The 16,921-nt window shown below is 37.1% G+C and overlaps 4 protein-coding genes and 1 pseudogene across 6 annotated transcripts in view; 3 read left to right on the forward strand and 2 right to left on the reverse strand.

Moving 5' to 3' along the window:
- The window catches only part of LOC18767481 (UDP-glycosyltransferase 74G1), a 14,426-nt gene extending 13,295 nt beyond the window's left edge, over window positions 1-1,131 (forward strand). Inside the window, exons 2-3 of one of the 2 annotated variants that reach the window (XM_020570068.1) lie at window positions 238-989; window positions 1,025-1,131. In XM_020570068.1, the coding sequence (XP_020425657.1) occupies window positions 238-957 (720 nt within the window). In that variant the 3' untranslated portion in view covers window positions 958-989; window positions 1,025-1,131. Of the gene's footprint in view, window positions 1-237 lie in introns of both variants that reach the window. The other variant, XM_020570069.1, reaches the window with a different exon arrangement.
- On the reverse strand, window positions 2,366-4,001 carry LOC18768914 (annotated as a pseudogene).
- LOC18768737 lies at window positions 3,824-6,444 on the forward strand. Its single transcript, XM_007200436.2, has 4 exons — window positions 3,824-4,250; window positions 4,346-4,588; window positions 4,699-4,764; window positions 5,842-6,444. The coding sequence occupies exons 1-4, from the start codon at window positions 4,077-4,079 to the stop codon at window positions 5,995-5,997; spliced, it is 639 nt and encodes a 212-aa protein (XP_007200498.1). The 5' UTR covers window positions 3,824-4,076; the 3' UTR covers window positions 5,998-6,444.
- Window positions 7,288-9,800, forward strand: LOC18768509 (tubulin alpha chain). The gene is made up of 3 exons (XM_007199778.2): window positions 7,288-7,678; window positions 8,292-8,897; window positions 9,001-9,800. Exons 1-3 carry the CDS (start codon window positions 7,586-7,588, stop codon window positions 9,652-9,654), a joined length of 1,353 nt encoding a protein of 450 aa, XP_007199840.1. The 5' UTR covers window positions 7,288-7,585; the 3' UTR covers window positions 9,655-9,800.
- Window positions 10,784-13,580, reverse strand: LOC18767996. Of its 2 annotated transcripts, XM_020553689.1 has the most exons (5): window positions 13,138-13,473; window positions 12,346-12,569; window positions 11,925-12,032; window positions 11,694-11,768; window positions 11,029-11,141 (listed from the first exon to the last, which is right to left on the reverse strand). In XM_020553689.1, the coding sequence occupies exons 1-4, from the start codon at window positions 13,343-13,345 to the stop codon at window positions 11,724-11,726; spliced, it is 585 nt and encodes a 194-aa protein (XP_020409278.1). In that variant the 5' UTR covers window positions 13,346-13,473; the 3' UTR covers window positions 11,029-11,141; window positions 11,694-11,723. The 2 variants fall into 2 exon arrangements, with proteins under 2 accessions (XP_007200438.1, XP_020409278.1); XM_007200376.2 differs by lacking the exon at window positions 11,694-11,768 and having other exon boundaries at window positions 10,784-11,141; window positions 13,138-13,580.

Genomic DNA, 16,921 nt, shown 5'->3' on the forward strand with positions numbered 1-16,921 from the left:
CATCATTGTCTGATTTATAGAGGTTGACTCCATATTCTTTGTCATCTTCAAGTCGCTCATCTAAGTACTTTGGATGGTATAGTTGGTCCAACAGTCCTCAGTGGCCAAAACTTAGCCAGCCAATCCACCACCTAAGCAAAGACTCAACTTCTCAATAAAAATTTGGATCTATATCAACTTTTCTATTAATTTTGATAAGCTTCAATGAAAACTAATTGGAATTTATTCTTTGCTTAGGTGGTGGATTGGCTGGCTAAGTTTTGGCCACTGAGGACTGTTGGACCAACTATACCATCCAAGTACTTAGATGAGCGACTTGAAGATGACAAAGAATATGGAGTCAACCTCTTTAAATCAGACAATGATGCCTGCATCAAATGGCTAAACGAAAGGCCAAAAGGGTCTGTTGCTTATGTATCATTCGGCAGTTTCGCGGAACTTGGCGTTGAGCAAATGGAGGATCTTGCTCGGGGTTTGAGGAGGAGCAAAAGTAACTTCTTGTGGGTGGTCAGAGCATCAGAAGCAGCAAAGGTGCCAAAAGGATTCGTCGAGGAGACATTGGAGAAAGGTTTGGTGGTCTCATGGTGCCCCCAAATGGAGGTTTTGGCTCATGAGGCTGTTGGGTGCTTTGTTACACATTGTGGTTGGAACTCAACTTTGGAGGCTTTGAGTTTGGGGGTTCCAATGTTGGCAATGCCACAATGGACTGACCAAACAACCAATGCCAAGTTCATTATGGATGTGTGGAAAATAGGGCTCACAGCTCCATGTGATGAGAAAGGACTTGTGAGACCAGAAGTAGTGGAACATTGCATAAGTGAAATAATGGAGGGAGCGAGAGGGAAAGAAATGAAAATCAACGCCCTCAAGTGGAAGGAGTTGGCTAAAAAGGCAGTGGATGAAGGTGGAAGTTCTGACAAAAACATTGATGAGTTCATTTCAAAGTTGGTTCAGTGATGGCTATGTGTTAGAAAAGCCACATAAGTAAAATAAAAACAGCTTCTTTTTTTTTTTTTTGGTCAAAATAAAAACAGCTTTTAAGCACTACGTGTGGTGGTTCCAATGATATTGTATGCCAGATCTTATCAATGGTCGTTGTCAATCTTATAAATATTTCTTTTCATCCTGGTATTTGTTTTGGGTAATTTGCAAAAAGCATTGGGAAGTCAATTGAATTTTAATAGTGTATTTTATCTCCAAATTGATAGACAATCAGAAAGGATTATCCAGATCTTAGAAGATATGCTAAGAGTTTGTGTTTTGGATTTTCATGGAACTTGGGAAGATCATATTACTTTGGCAGAATATGCTTATAACAACAGTTTCCAATCCAGCATCGAAATGGCACCATATGAGGGACTCTATGGTAGACCATGTAGATCCCCTTTATGTTGAGCAGAAGTAAGTGAAACTGTGTTATTAGGACCTAATCTTGTACAAGAAACAACATAGAAGATCAAAACTATTAAACAACGATTGTATACAGCTCAATGTCGACAAAAGAATTATGCGGATAAAAGAACAAGGCCATTGAAGTTTAAAATTGAAGATCATGTATTCCTTAAAGTTTCACCTTGAAAGGAATTAAAAGATTTGAAAAGTCAAGAAAATTAGCCCCACGATTTATTTGACCTTTTCATCCTAGTATTTATGCTGCAAAAGTGACGATTTATAGCTTTAGTTATGACAAAAATAGTCTTGATCTCTTGGACCACAGGAGTCCAAGAGATTGTGGTCACTCACCGTTGGATATTAATCTAATGATTTAAAAAAATTTCTTAAAAAGAGTTCAAGATTGAGTGAACCGTTGAATTTACATCCAACGGTGAGTGACCACAAATCTCTTGGACTCCTGTGGTCCAAGAGATCGGGACTAATGACAAAAATTCTTTATCTTTAATTAAAGACTACACTGTTCGTATACATCGACACATGACTACATATCAATATAGTCCGATCTTAATTAAAAATTAGATTGATGACATATAAATAGTCCTGTCCTTGTTAAAAATTGGACATTCTGGACATAGCGGAATTATTTGTGTTAATTGACATTTATCTTTCTTTTTCTTTTAAGTAACGCTTGAGGGTTTAGTTTTTGTCATTCTCTTCTCTAAATAAAAAATAATTAAGGCAGACATAAGCTTAGTCAAGTTGGCCATAGTGGATGTGCTCCTCACTCTGCACCCGAGTTCGAATCCCCCTCATCGTAGTTTATATTAAATTAAAATAGAATAATATAGCTTGTATCAATAAAAATAAAATAAGAAAATAAGAAAATTGTGTAATTACTTTAGAAATGGACATAGCATTTTGTTTCCCTTTCTCTCCCTCCATTATTTCACTTATACAATGTTCTACTGCTTCATGAAACCACCAAACCCTTCTCCGATGTCTCCTCGACGAATGCTTTTGGCACTTAGCTGCTTCTGATTCTCTAACCACCCTCAAGAAATTAGTTTTGCTGCACTGCCAAATGATACATAAGCGACGGAGCCTTTTGGCCTGTCATTGAGCCATTTTAAGGAGGCACCATTGTCTGGTTTGAATAGGTTGACACCATATTCTTTGTCATTTTCAAGTCTCTTGTCCAAGTAATTGGATGGTATGGTTGGTCCAATTGACCTCACAGGCCAAAACTTAGCCATCCAATCCACTACCTGTGTATTCCAATTAAAACATTAGTTAATTAAATGAAAAGAAAATAATATGATTAGTGTGGAAATACGTCATCTTTCTTTGGCTATATCTACTAGGCTCGCCAAATTAATTGCTTTAGCGAAGCAAAAGCTGGCACAAAATGTGATGAGCCTAACAGTCCTTTGTTTTTAACTGAAACTTCAAACACTTGTTTTTCAGAATCATAAAATGTGTTGCAAAAAATCCAATCAGCTTTGTCAACAATAAAGGACTGATCCACTGCCATTTCACAGATAGCCCGGTAAGACCCCGAAAAGTTTCCAAAGGATGGCAAGTCTGAAGGTTCAAGTGGTGGCAACCCGGGAAGCAAAATGTTAGACTGACCACATCATCATCAACAGCAGCAGCAGTACTAAGAGGAAGTTTGAGCAGTCCTTTGTGGACATGGTAGTAAATGTGGTTGACAGCACAAGACTGAGTGAAGAAAACTGCCCCAAATATTCCAAACTTTTTGGCAACATCTGAAGCCCCAGGCATTAATGCATCATAAACAAGACAATCAACTTTGGACCCTGCAGAGCTTGATAGTTTCTCAAGAAGCTGGGACAAGGTTTGTGACCCTACTTGCCAAAATCTCTCCACATAGGCATCTATGCTTTCGGCTTGCGCGCTCCTTCCTTCGTCATATCCATCGGAAATGGTCTCCTGCAGCAGAATATTGCAACTAGATAGTAATCCTGCAGCCTGCATAATTGTGTTGTAGGCAAATTGGGTAGTGACCAGTGTGACTTTGACTCTTTGTGAACTAAGCTTGGAGAACTGGAGCAAAGGATTAATATGGCCTTGACTTTCCTCAATTGTGTCATATTGAGTGACTATTGAGTAGTGTTAATAGTCTTTGATACACTTTCACTAAAAGAAAGGGACACTTTCATTAAAAGGAAGAAAAAAAAAAAAAAAAAACTAGTATTGGAGACTTATTTTCATCCTCATTTGATATTTCTTTAACTTGAATTAGCGCCAAAGGCCGATGACGTGACCTTGCTAGTCTTTAGATAAAGGGTCAATGACCTATTTTGTCGTCAATTCAAGTGAGATCGATAAGAAAATAAAATAAAGTTATAAGGAAAGGGAAAGAGAGGGACGCAAGTCGGAGGAAAGGGTTGGCGGCCGACAAGGGGAGGAGGGTGCCGCCGCCAGCAGTGGCAAGGAATTTTTAGTTTTGTACTTTTATTTTTAGTTCAAAAAGGGTAAAATTGGATTTTAGAGTTCACAACTATGTGGGCGGGTGTGGTGAGCATTTAGCTGGGTGGCAATAGAGTTCCTTTTTCAGCGAAGCCAATCTCAAACTAACCAGTCATTCCAGCTCAACTACCTCTCCCTCTCTCCTTTACTCGCCCTCTCTCTGTCTCTTTCTTAGTCTCATTCACCACACCATGCCCTTCTCTGCAACTCTCTCACGTCCCACTCTTTCTTACTTCCCTCAAACACAACAACACCAACAACAATTGCATCTTCCTCACTTCCTCAATCCCTATCTCAAACCGAAAAGTTTCAGTCTTCAATTTCAATGCGCCCAAGCCTCCAGACGAACCCCTAATTACCCTCAGGTCCTCACTCACTCACTCTCTTTCTCTCTCTCTCTCTCTCTCTCTCTCTCTCTACAATTCTAATCAATCAACCCTTTGGACTCTTCATTTCACAGGGCGGCGCTGATAATCTGGTTGATGATCCGCGCAACTGGAGCCGTTCGATCAACTCCGAGGTCGACCGGCACTACAATTTCGAAGACGATGATGAAGACGATGAGGATGACGACGATGATGAAGAAGAAGATAGGAGTTTGGATTTATTGGTGAGGTTTGTTCAGAATATGTTCAAGAAGGTCTCCAGGCGAGCCAGGAGGGCCGTACGATCAGTTCTCCCTGTCTCAATTCCCACCAAATTGGTAACCATTGATTATAAATTTGGGTTCCATTTTTCAATTTTTCGAAAGAAAGCTGGGATTTTTATAGCTGAATTGTTGAACTGTTTTTTGTTGGCTTGGCTTATACACAGGTGGGGTTTTCTGTTAATGGGGTGCTCATGCTGGCATTTTTATGGGTCTTGAAGGCATTTCTTGAGGTAATTATATATGCAATCCACATACATGTATGCAAACTTCCATTTATTTGGTTATCAATGAGCTGTTATGGGTTTCATATCCATGTGAGTTCATGATCAATTGCATGCTCTTGAGTATTGTTACTGGTTCTTTTAAGGGTCTTTTCCCAGCACGTTTTGGTTCTCAATTCATTGAGCACATATGTTAGTTTAAACCCCCCATTCTGCGTACACGGTTGGTAACATTAGCTAGCAGTGTGGCCTCCTGTTTTTCTTTTTATCCCCTACCAAGTTTAATTTATCAAATTTGTGTTCTGTTATTTTATGGACTGAAATTTTAAAACTTGAACCATTTGTTGCTTGTGTGATTATTCTTCCTTAACACCAGTTTTGCAAAGTGGCCTTGTTTCTTGATACCACTGGATTTTAGAGTTACTGGACTCAACACAGGCCATGGTTCTTTTCTATGAATAAATCTAAAAAAGAAATAAAGTCGATTAATAGTAAGGGAGAAATAAAATAGTATAAAACCAAGTAGTATCTCTGCTATTGCACTTCATTTGATAGCAGTTTTGCAATGCAAATGATAATACTTGCAGCACTTAGATTCTTTTATCGTCTTTGTGGAAAGCTCGGTTACAGATGGGAAGAGTTGCTCTTTGTCAAAGCTGATACATCTGGAAAGAAGAACTCAGCAGGCAAAGTGTCCTAGTAGTGGTTAACTCTGCTCGGTCTATGGTTAGTAGCCATGCCTGAAGCTGCAGTTGTATAGGCATCGTTTTTTTTTATCTCTCCAAAGCCTGGATCTTTTAGTGAGTGCTGCATTCTCTATGTTTAGAAGGCCTTTGACAGATTTGAAATGTTGACAGTTGTTAAAGTATATGGCTTTTCAAATCAGACTGGTCTTATAGTTGGTGATCTTATTGAGGGCTCACTTGTGGTGTCATACTAGGCATAGAGAACAGTATTCACAGTCTTATCTGCGTGTTTGCATCAGGCATGAGTCATATCTGTAATTTATTTTGACTTACACAGCACCTGGATGGCTTCTGCTTATAAAAGCTTGTTATGACCTTTCTCTGTCTGTTTTAAATCTAGGTTGTTTGCACCCTTGGAAGTCTAGTGTTCGTAAGCATCTTACTCATCCGTGGGATATGGACTGGAGTAACCTACGTACAAGAAAACCGCACCCAGAAACTCCGCAATTTTGAAGATGAAAGCCGTCCGTGGACTGGCACACAGCCGGCAACCTGATACTTCCTCTCAAAGAAGAGAGTTGTTCAACTATAATCTCACACCAGAATAGGAGGAGTATACAATAAACAATAAAGGAGGACTACTTGAAATCAAGGATGATGAGAAGATAGCATAAAAACCATGGTTCTTGTCTGGAAAGAATTATAACTATGATGTAACTTCCTGCCTGAACAGGTACACAAGATATTCTTGTGATTTTGATTTAGCACCATGTATAATAGCATAGCAGGATAAAATTTTGTTATACGTTTTGGGAAGGTGGGATGATGGTTGGGTTCCCCCTGTATGATACATATAATGTCGACAGAAATCCTGTCAAAAATGAAATTTTCCATTGTGAGCTGCATGTAGGGTCCTGTTTGGTATAGCATATACTCGTCTGATTTCATTATCTTCGATTCTTTTCATTGTTATAATGATAGTTCAATGCCATCTATATTGACTCATTTTCTCTATTGGCATGTGAAAATAATCAGTTCATAAATATTTTACAATATCGTTTCAAGTTCCGATGGATTTCTAATCTCTTAAACGTTCCTTCACAAGTGAGTGACTATCAGCAATTGATGGATGGCTGGAGCTGCCAACGCCGGACCCTAGCATTCTTCTTGAAAGTGATCATCTGGCCACCAAACCAAGGAAATAGTCACTGTTTCATTAGAAATGATATTGCCAATGGTAGATCACATTCCCAAGGGAAGCTTTTCCATAGTTGCCATGCCACCAGTGACAAAGACATCTATTGGGGTAGTTGGGTAGGCCCGGGATTGCTTTGCTTTGGCTACACATTTGTGTCCCTTCCCGCATTATTTTCACCATCATACAAAGTATATAGTGTTGGCCACATGAATTTTTTTAATTATATGCTTTTTAAATTAATAATATGCCATATCTTCTAATAAATCCATACTTTAGAATTTTCTTTTTACTTGTATTACCTGGAAAAAAAAAAGTTTACGAGAGATTACATATGCAAAACTCCTAATCAATTCAAAAATCGAGTTCGATTCAACTAGATTTGAGTTGAAGTCATATAATTTGTGCTAAGAGTACCAACTAACTATTAATTTAGCGATATTTTCATAATGTTGCACCTTTTGTTATAAGTTTTTGTCCAACAAAAAAATTTTGCATTTGAGATTTTCATTCCCGTTCAATTTTTTTGTTTTGAAAAAAAAAAACCGTAAACCATAGCTTAGTACTCAATTATCCCAGTATTACGGAAATAACCTTACTACTACGGTCCTTCGGCGGCAAAATTTAATTTTTAAAACCAAAAAAACAGAGAAAGACAACTGTGGTTAAAAGAGGTGGTTAAGCCAGGCCAGCATCACATCAGAGACAGCCAACGGTCAATTCTGGGCCGTCCGTTCCCTCCCAATCTTAACCAAACCCTAGACCTCAGGTTAAGTTTTGCATCTGCCACTTCCTATTTCCAGTTATAAATACCTCGCCCAAACCCCCCCCTCAGATCTCATCTCAATCTGAAAAAGAGGGCGTCTTAATAAACGCCTTCGACTTTCTTCTTCGTGAGAGTCTCTTCTTCTTCTTCTTCTTGTTTTTTCGTCGCGTTTAATCGATCAAAATGAGAGAGTGCATTTCGATCCACATCGGTCAGGCTGGTATCCAGGTTGGCAATGCCTGCTGGGAGCTTTACTGCCTTGAGCATGGCATCCAGGTAAACTCTCTCTCCATTTCTCTATCGATGCTGTTCGTATATTTACTTGGATTTTTTATCTGTGATTTGTTCTAGTTTGGTTATGTTTCTGTTAGATCTGTAGCTTTTATGCTGTAATTTTTCGTGTTGATCAGATCTGTGATTTTATCTACATTTTATTCAAAATTCAGTTAGATCCGTGTTTTTTATCAATCGATTGAGCCTAGAAATGTGAGTTTTGATTTGCATAAAAAATTAACATTAGTAGTGTTGTAAGAAACATTGTTTCGCTCGAATCTGTTGCCAGACAGATCAGATCTGCATAATTTCTTGTAATGGATTTCGTACTATTTGTTAATTGTACCAATTTGTTCCTCGCTCAAATTTTGTAGTGTTTTTTTTTCTCTAAAGGTTGCGTATTTTAACATTGGTGTTTTAACATTGGATAGATAAGTGTAGATTAATCACGCTGTTTTATATCTCTCTGCTCAATTAGCTAAAATTTGTTATGGGCTCAGCTTTTATTGTTAATTGTAGTGTGAACAGCCAGTCTTTGTTATATAAACGATTGTTTATCAGTGTAGTTTTGATTGGATTAGTATATTAGTTTCTAATTATTTGCCTTCATTTACAGCCTGATGGCCAAATGCCTAGTGACAAGACCGTTGGTGGAGGAGATGATGCCTTCAACACCTTCTTCAGTGAAACCGGAGCTGGCAAGCATGTGCCTCGTGCAGTCTTTGTTGATCTTGAGCCCACTGTCATCGATGAAGTGAGGACTGGAACTTACCGCCAGCTCTTCCACCCTGAGCAGCTCATTAGTGGCAAGGAAGATGCTGCCAACAACTTTGCCCGTGGCCACTACACCATTGGCAAAGAGATCGTTGATCTCTGCTTGGACCGTATCCGTAAGCTTGCTGACAACTGCACTGGGCTTCAAGGTTTCCTTGTGTTCAATGCTGTTGGTGGAGGCACTGGCTCTGGTCTCGGGTCTCTTCTTTTGGAGCGTTTGTCTGTTGACTATGGAAAGAAGTCAAAGCTTGGGTTCACTGTGTATCCCTCTCCACAGGTCTCTACATCTGTGGTTGAGCCCTACAACAGTGTCCTCTCCACCCACTCTCTCCTGGAGCACACAGATGTTGCTGTGCTACTCGACAATGAGGCCATCTATGATATCTGCAGGCGTTCTCTTGACATTGAGCGACCCACCTACACCAACCTCAACCGTCTTGTGTCTCAGGTACAGAAGACTATCTGGTGCATGAGTTTAAGATAAATAATTCGGATCTTTTGCATGTATTTGAAATTTCGTGTTATTAAATATTTTTCTCTTTGTTCTTCAGGTCATTTCCTCTTTGACTGCCTCTCTGAGGTTTGATGGTGCTCTGAATGTGGATGTGACTGAATTCCAGACCAACTTGGTGCCATACCCCAGAATCCACTTTATGCTTTCCTCTTATGCACCAGTCATCTCTGCTGAGAAGGCTTACCATGAACAACTCTCAGTGGCTGAAATCACCAACAGTGCATTTGAGCCCTCGTCTATGATGGCCAAGTGTGACCCTCGCCACGGCAAATACATGGCTTGCTGCCTCATGTACCGTGGTGATGTTGTGCCCAAGGATGTGAATGCTGCTGTTGCCACCATCAAGACCAAGCGCACCATTCAGTTTGTAGACTGGTGCCCTACCGGATTCAAGTGCGGTATCAACTACCAGCCACCCACTGTTGTCCCAGGAGGTGACCTCGCCAAGGTTCAGAGGGCTGTGTGCATGATCTCCAACTCGACCAGCGTTGCTGAGGTGTTCTCCAGAATTGACCACAAGTTTGACCTGATGTATGCCAAGCGTGCCTTTGTGCACTGGTATGTGGGTGAGGGTATGGAGGAAGGAGAGTTCTCTGAAGCCCGTGAGGATCTCGCTGCCCTTGAGAAGGATTATGAAGAAGTCGGTGCCGAGTCTGCCGAGGGTGAGGATGATGAAGGGGATGATTACTAAGAAGTCACAGATTGAAGTTTCAACTATCCTTTGTTGTTATGCTTTGTATGTCGTTTTCTGTCATGTGGTGATGATACCTGTAAGACTTGTGTGTTAATGGTTTTCATTCTATACGCAATGTGATGATATGGTTTAGACTCGCCGGATGTTTTTTTGCTATTCCCAGTTCTTGTTTATTATCTTCTTTTCTGAAACCAACCTCCACTCACCCGTGATTGGTCCACTTGTGAAGGCCAATTGTTGGCCTAGCAACTCCCATTGTCCAACAGGTGTGATCAAGCAAGCATATGTCAATGCTAGAGCCATTCTTGGTCTTTTAAAATTAACTTATTGGCATAAAGAATTGAAACGCTATAAAAAAACAAGAACAAAAAACCAAGAAAGAAAAGTGCGAGTGAGATTGTTATTGAATAAAAAATGACTAAAATGAAATGGGTTATTGTTGATTGTTTGGCTGTAAATTGGAATCAAATTCAGAACTAGAACTATATTTGGGTTTAGGTATTAGACTTGTAGTTGGGTACTTGCGTTTAGATGACTATGAAGGTGTCGAAGCAAAGAGAAGCTTTGCATGTACTAGAAGATGGCAAGGCTGAGATTGATCCGGTTTACTTGAGGGAGACCAACGGGAGAGAGAAAATGCCATTTGAACTCTGGTCTCACGTGTGAGATACAACTCCAGACTTTGATTTTGTTTATACTTTAAACCACAAGGAGGGGATGAGGAATTTGAACTCGGGTGTTGAGTGGAAAACACATCCTCTTTAGCCGACTTGACTAAGTCTATGTATATCACCACTCCAGACTACTTGGTATTTTACGCTCAAACCAAAAAATGGTTCAAGTTGGACTAGCAATATTCACAATGAGTCTTTTCTTTAATAAATTTGAAGGGAGCTTTTTACAAGGCACCCATTTAAGTTTAAATACTCACTATTTACTCATCTTTAAATCATTTTTTCAAATCTTTTATTACTCTTAAATAATGGGAGCCCAACAACAGCATCGACTTTCACATGATAACCTATGATATAAGCATAACCTTTGACACCTTAAAAAAAATAAAGGGTTAATTTCATTTTAGTAACTGAACTTTCAGCCACAAGACATGCTGGGAGCAGAGTTTTCAATTTTAACATTTAATTACTTCAGGTAAATATTGTACATAAAATGTGCAAAAAGAAACTGGATTCAGTACATATTAATGTTCGAGGCCTATTAGCCCCAGAACAACATCGCAATAAACAGAAGAGAAAGTTATTGATAAGTTTGAGATTTATACAGAGAAAGAATAAACAAGAGCCAATAAAATAGTTGACAGAAACCTGTATTTGGATTCTAAGTTATGTGAAAGACTTTGTGCTTCAATTTACACGAGGTGCTATTTGAGAAATCCTTTCATCTTCCAGAAGTTCATACGGATCAATGTATTGGGGTGGTGATATTGGCGAACTGCTTCCGTCGTGGATAAAAGTTGATCCAAAGTACTGCCCAACAACATTGGAGGATCAATATCTTACAGTTGATACAATATAAAGACTAGCATCCCCAAACACACCCACACACACACAAGCCAACACTTCCCTAAACAAGTGTCAAGAAACTTGAAAAAATATGCTTCACAGAACAATAAGAAAGAAAGAACAGAACTCTTAAGGTCAAAAGGTCACAAGATGTTCGGGAATCACTTCCATACGCAAGTTTTTTTAGTCATTATCATTATACAATATGAACCTTGCAAACTATTCTCTTAATAACTTTCCAACTCCTCTGAAGTATACACAGTTGAAATATGCCTTCCTATTTACAATAAGTAATGGTTTCGCCTAACATGCATCTAGCTTGAAGAAACTTCAATATCATATAAGCAGCAGTTCTTGACTATATACCAACCATGTTTCATGTATCAAACAGGTGCATAACATGTCAGACAATAACTTTTGTCTTACATCTTAACAGCTTAAACTTTTGAGAATAGCAGTAAACTAGAAAAGATTTAACATTAGTATCAAATGGAGATTCTAAGTTCGAATCCTTACACTTGTCAACCTCTCAATTTATATTGAATTCTACATGCTGGGCTCTTCAGTCGTAGGGAAAGGCCCCCTCTCATCCTAACAACTTAAGTTTTAGGGAATAATGGTAAACTAAAAAAAATTAACAATTCTGAAGTGACTGGCATTTGCCAACAATACACAGTGAGATGTGTCTGGATGGTGCAAACATGTATAAAATTATTAACCATCAGAAGGTCAAGGAAGAAAGCTTACCAAGTAGAGAGCAGAGAAGAGTGCTACAGTTATAAGTATTAATGGCCAAAACCCCAAGAAGAATGTCCCCCCAATTGTCAGCAAGAGTCTGGCCCGAGGGATTAGCCCCTAAAAACAGATGAAGAAGTTACTGATCATTTCCTGGGACTCTTGTGAGTGTATGGTCACATGCACAATGCAATTTAGGACCACTTGAACAAATAAGGGCAGTGAATTATGCTGAAGCTAAATATGAATTTTTGAAAGAGTAAAAACTGAACAACACTTGGTGCTACTTATCTCATGAACACATAAAAATGAATTCCATTTCATTAAAACTATTGAATTCATTTTAGGATCAACTAATCTAACACAGCCACTTCCAAGGAAAACTACGAGCAAATCATTTTATTAACCAATTATGAAATATAAGTGATTCAACCTCAAGGCCTTCACTGTTCAACTGCATGGAGCGCTCCCTTTGATTAGCTAGGCTTTTCTCAATTTCGGTTGAGACCGCATTTCTAGTTGAAAAACCTCTATCTTCTTTTCCCATCTCATCATTGGCTCCATACTCAATCCTCTCTTTTTCCTCAAGCAAAGAAGTGGGAGTCATACCCCTCCTCCTTAATTCCTTCATAAACAGTGACTCCGGAGGTTCTTCACCTGAAAGTTTGAAACATATGTTTAAACTGAGGAACATATGAATGCAACCATTCCCTTCGCATCATTTAAGAAAAGCAACTGACCCACTAAATTACTCCCAATTGGGGTTGTTTTTTGCCAAAAAATACCACAAAAATTTCCCATTTGTTCTTAATTCATAATAATTAGTTTTTCAATTTTAACTACCTAGCAATTAACTAACTTTTCCTAGTAAATGTTAAACTGATCACTGATTTTTCATTTATAAACATTAAGGCAACATAAACTTCTTATCACTATAAGAAAGAAAATCAAAATTGGCTCCTTCACTTTTCATACACAATAACAAAACCCATATTCAAAACCGCTCCCCCAATCTATCCATGCATGCTACTCAACCAAACCAAACAGCGGATTACTTCCAATTTCCAATTTTTCTTTCTGGTGGTTCAGAATTGGTCGCTACAGAAAACACTCATAAACAAGTCGGAATTAAACTCATAAAGCACAAATCTTTGGTTCATAAACATCCTAAATAAGAACCACAAAACAAAATTGAAATAAAAAAAAGAGAATTTGAAGAGCTTGCCATTGCTTTTGTTGTCGCCTTCTTGAGCTTTGCAGCAGACCCTTAATCTCCTTCTCAAGTAATATCCAGACCCCCGATAACTTGACAACCTGATAGAACTTTTCCTGGACTGGATTCCCGAGAAAACCCAGCTGGATTTTCCCTGAAAATTTGAGTGGGAAACGGGCATAGGGGAGAGAGAGGACTTCAACATTTGAAGAGAAGCCATCTCAATGAGAAAATAATTTCATTTCGTTGCCGATAGCTAAACCAAAAAAAAAGAACTGATTTTTCTTGAGAGCGAAAGCTTTGTTCTAGAGTAGAGTAGAGGTGAAGAAGCAAGTGGTGACAAGGGGTGCTGGTGTATTTTAGTGGCAGAAAGTTGTTGGTGCCTAACTTGCGCGGGAGATGGCGTGGGCTGCTTCTTGTGGCTGAAACTTGCGGTCAGAGAGAGAGACTGACATTATTCACTATTTTTTTACCCTTAAGCTATATGTGCACCAATCTTCTTGTATTCTCTCATTTCTTCATGACATGTGTCATTTTTTTTGTTATTTTCTTTAGACTTAAAGGGATGTATTCAATTAAGATTTTAAAAAAGTTTAAAATTTTGGATGTATTCAATTCATATTTCAATTGATATTAAAAAAATACATCAAAATTTACGTGTATTCAATTATGACTTTTTAAAAGTTAAACAAAATTTAGGTATATTCAAAAAGTAATTTATTTTGAAGGAATTAATAAGTTGTCCGATTTCGTTAGAAATTAAAGTGGTAAGTATAAATACAAAAGGCTCTGACAAATCTTATGTCAACCCTAAAAACTTCGAACGTACTCTACGCTTTCCAATCGTTGAACGTGTATGCTTGTCAAGTGGAGATAAAAAATCTTTTCTCTTTTCATATATGTATGATCTTTCATCGTATGTTTGAATATTTGTTCTTGCTGCACATCACCATATATCAATGAACGATAGCATATGTATCGATGTACATCATAATATGAACAGTATATGAACAGTTGCTGCTTGAATAGTTGTTGTTGTTGCCATCAGATATAGATGAACATCAACGTATTTGTTGCTGTACATCAAACAAGTTTTCTACGCTTTTTCAACTTTTCCTTTTCTTTTTTTTTAAGTCTCATATATAAGGTTTAGGATTACTGTTATTATTACTAGCCTCTCTGCACGCGCTTCTGCGCAGGAGAGAGGTTTTTTTAATAAAAAATTTTAATTTATTTTAGAATTAAAAAAGATAATGAATATTTGTGTTTCATAAAAATAGGACCCATTATCTGAATTTTCTTTTAATTTTAATTTTTTTAATACGAAAAATTGTGAATTTACCATATTATCCTCATTTAATTAATAATTTCAATTCTTAATGTTTGCATTAACCAAGGGCATTTTTTGGTATTTTGAATGTTTCACCATTTTCTGCCTTTTGCTTTATATATATAGATTATTTTTGGTTGCTGTTATTATTATTATTATTTTTTAATTGCTGTTAATATATATATATATATATTTTTTGGTTTCTGTACATTATATCATACTTCTTCATCGATCTATAGTCATTCTTTTTCTTGTTTTGTACAATATCTATATATATCTAGTCTATGCCAAAACAAAAAGGAAAAATTATCTTCATATATAAGTGAAGGAAAAACACCTTATAACCCATGGACCTCAAAAGAGAGATTCTTTTTCTTTTCATTAATGGTATTTTATTTTAATCTATATATTTATTTACAATGTTACATGTGCGCTTCAGTTTTTTTTGTTATTAATGGAGATGGAATAAGTAGATGCAGTACTATTGAAGGAAAAAATCGAGAAAGAAAAAGAAGAAGAGGAAATGGACGACGAAGAATTAGAGAGACATGATAAACAACCCCCACAAAAAAAAAAAAAAACCATTTTAGAACTCTAATAAGCTCTTTTAAAATCTATGATAAAACTTACTTAAACGGGTAATAACTCCGTTTAACTCTTTTAAAATCTTAATTGAATACACCTCCTTTAAAACAATGCCAAACAACCTACCTTTTGTTTTCCATATTTACCCTTATTTGATGTATTGACTTTACTTTAATTTATTAAATTTTTTACAGCTTTCTTAATACTTTGTAAAAAATTATTATATTCATTTATTAAATATTAAAAAATCAAAATAAAAAACCTATCTCAAGTCGTCCCCAGCACCTCCATCTTCCCCACCATCTCCTTAACGCCACCCATCCCCACCACACCCCACCCTACCATACCTTACCCTCTCCTCACCACCTCCCTATACTCTCTTCCTTCTCTCTCCCTCTTTTTCTCTCTTCCCTCAATCTCTCTTCAAATGAAACCAAGACCAAAGGCAGACCTAAGCCTAGAGGAACATTTATGAAATATTAAACAAGGTCTTATTATTATAGGTTTATTCCTATTCAAATAAATATTAGCCCATTGCACCAAATAAATATAGCCCACACATTCATTGTTTTTCTTTTTTTTAAATAAATTAATAATAGCCCAATCTAAATAAAGTAAACAATAGCTCAATCCTCTATTTAAAATAAGCTTACTCTGAAAGCATATAGGAAATAATAAACGTCAATCCAATCCAAACCTATATAAATTTGATTAGAAGCAAAACTCACGCTAAGGCTCTACCAACTTGAGCTATTCTAATCGTACTGATATTGGGCTACACCAACATAGAGCAAACATAAAAAAATTTCTTCTAGCCACCCAAAACACCATATTTGAACCTTGAGAGCCTAGAGGAAATAGTTTTCCTCCTCTGAAAAATTGTACCAACCTATCTTGAGTGGGTTGTTCAATCTTGCTATGTTTTTCTTTTAATATATATGTATATATATTCAATTTCCAATTTTAATTGTTGTTGTTAAGTTTTTATGATTTAGGGTTTGAGTGAAAACTTTTGGAGATTGTTAATATATGTTTTATTTTTGCAACTTGAATTATTAATTAGCATATATGATCTAGTATTTTTGGGGAATCAACTTATTGTATTCTTGTTGATGAAGCAAAAGATGCATATAATCAGTGGCGAGGCTATGCAAAGGGCAGGCTAGGTGCCTGGCCCAGCCTGCCCAACCCAAAATTTTTCAAAAAAAAAGAAGACCTATATGTGTTATAATCCCAGTCTAAAAATAAAAAGAATTAAAAACAAACCATACCCATATGTTGCCCGTCCATGTGGTTCCATCTTTTCTATCCTTCTCTTTGGCCATTAGACTACTTGTTTCTCTCTCTCTCTCTCTCTCTCTCTCTCTCTCTCTCTCTCTCTCTCTCGCTTTGTTACCAGACAGCAGCAGCAAGTTTCTCTCTTTTTTTTTTTGGGCCAAATTCTTCCTCTATTGGCTACATCTTCTATTATCTTGGGTGGGCAACTTGGCAACAACATCTTCTCCTCTCCTTTTGTCACCAACAAGGTATTATTCTCATTCTCTCCTTTGCTATATATCTTTAATTATAGTTTTAATTTAAAATTGAGTATTCTAGGGTTTAATTAGGGATGAATTATAATTTTGAGATTTTGTTGAAATTAATTAGGGCTTTGATTAGGGATGAATTATTCTAAAACTTTAATTTGAGATTTTGTTAAAATTGAGTATTCTAGGGTTTAATTATGGATGAATTATAATTTTTGGTTTGGTTTTGTTGAGATGCTATTATGAGAATTTGTTTGATTTTTTGTTGGTATATGTGATTTTTTTTTTTCTAATTCATAGGCTATCTTTTATTATGTCGGATCACAATCGGAATCCCAAGAGAATAAAGATGTTA

This window comes from Prunus persica, chromosome G8 (assembly GCF_000346465.2).
Source record: "Prunus persica cultivar Lovell chromosome G8, Prunus_persica_NCBIv2, whole genome shotgun sequence".
Classification (NCBI taxonomy): domain Eukaryota; kingdom Viridiplantae; phylum Streptophyta; class Magnoliopsida; order Rosales; family Rosaceae; genus Prunus; species Prunus persica.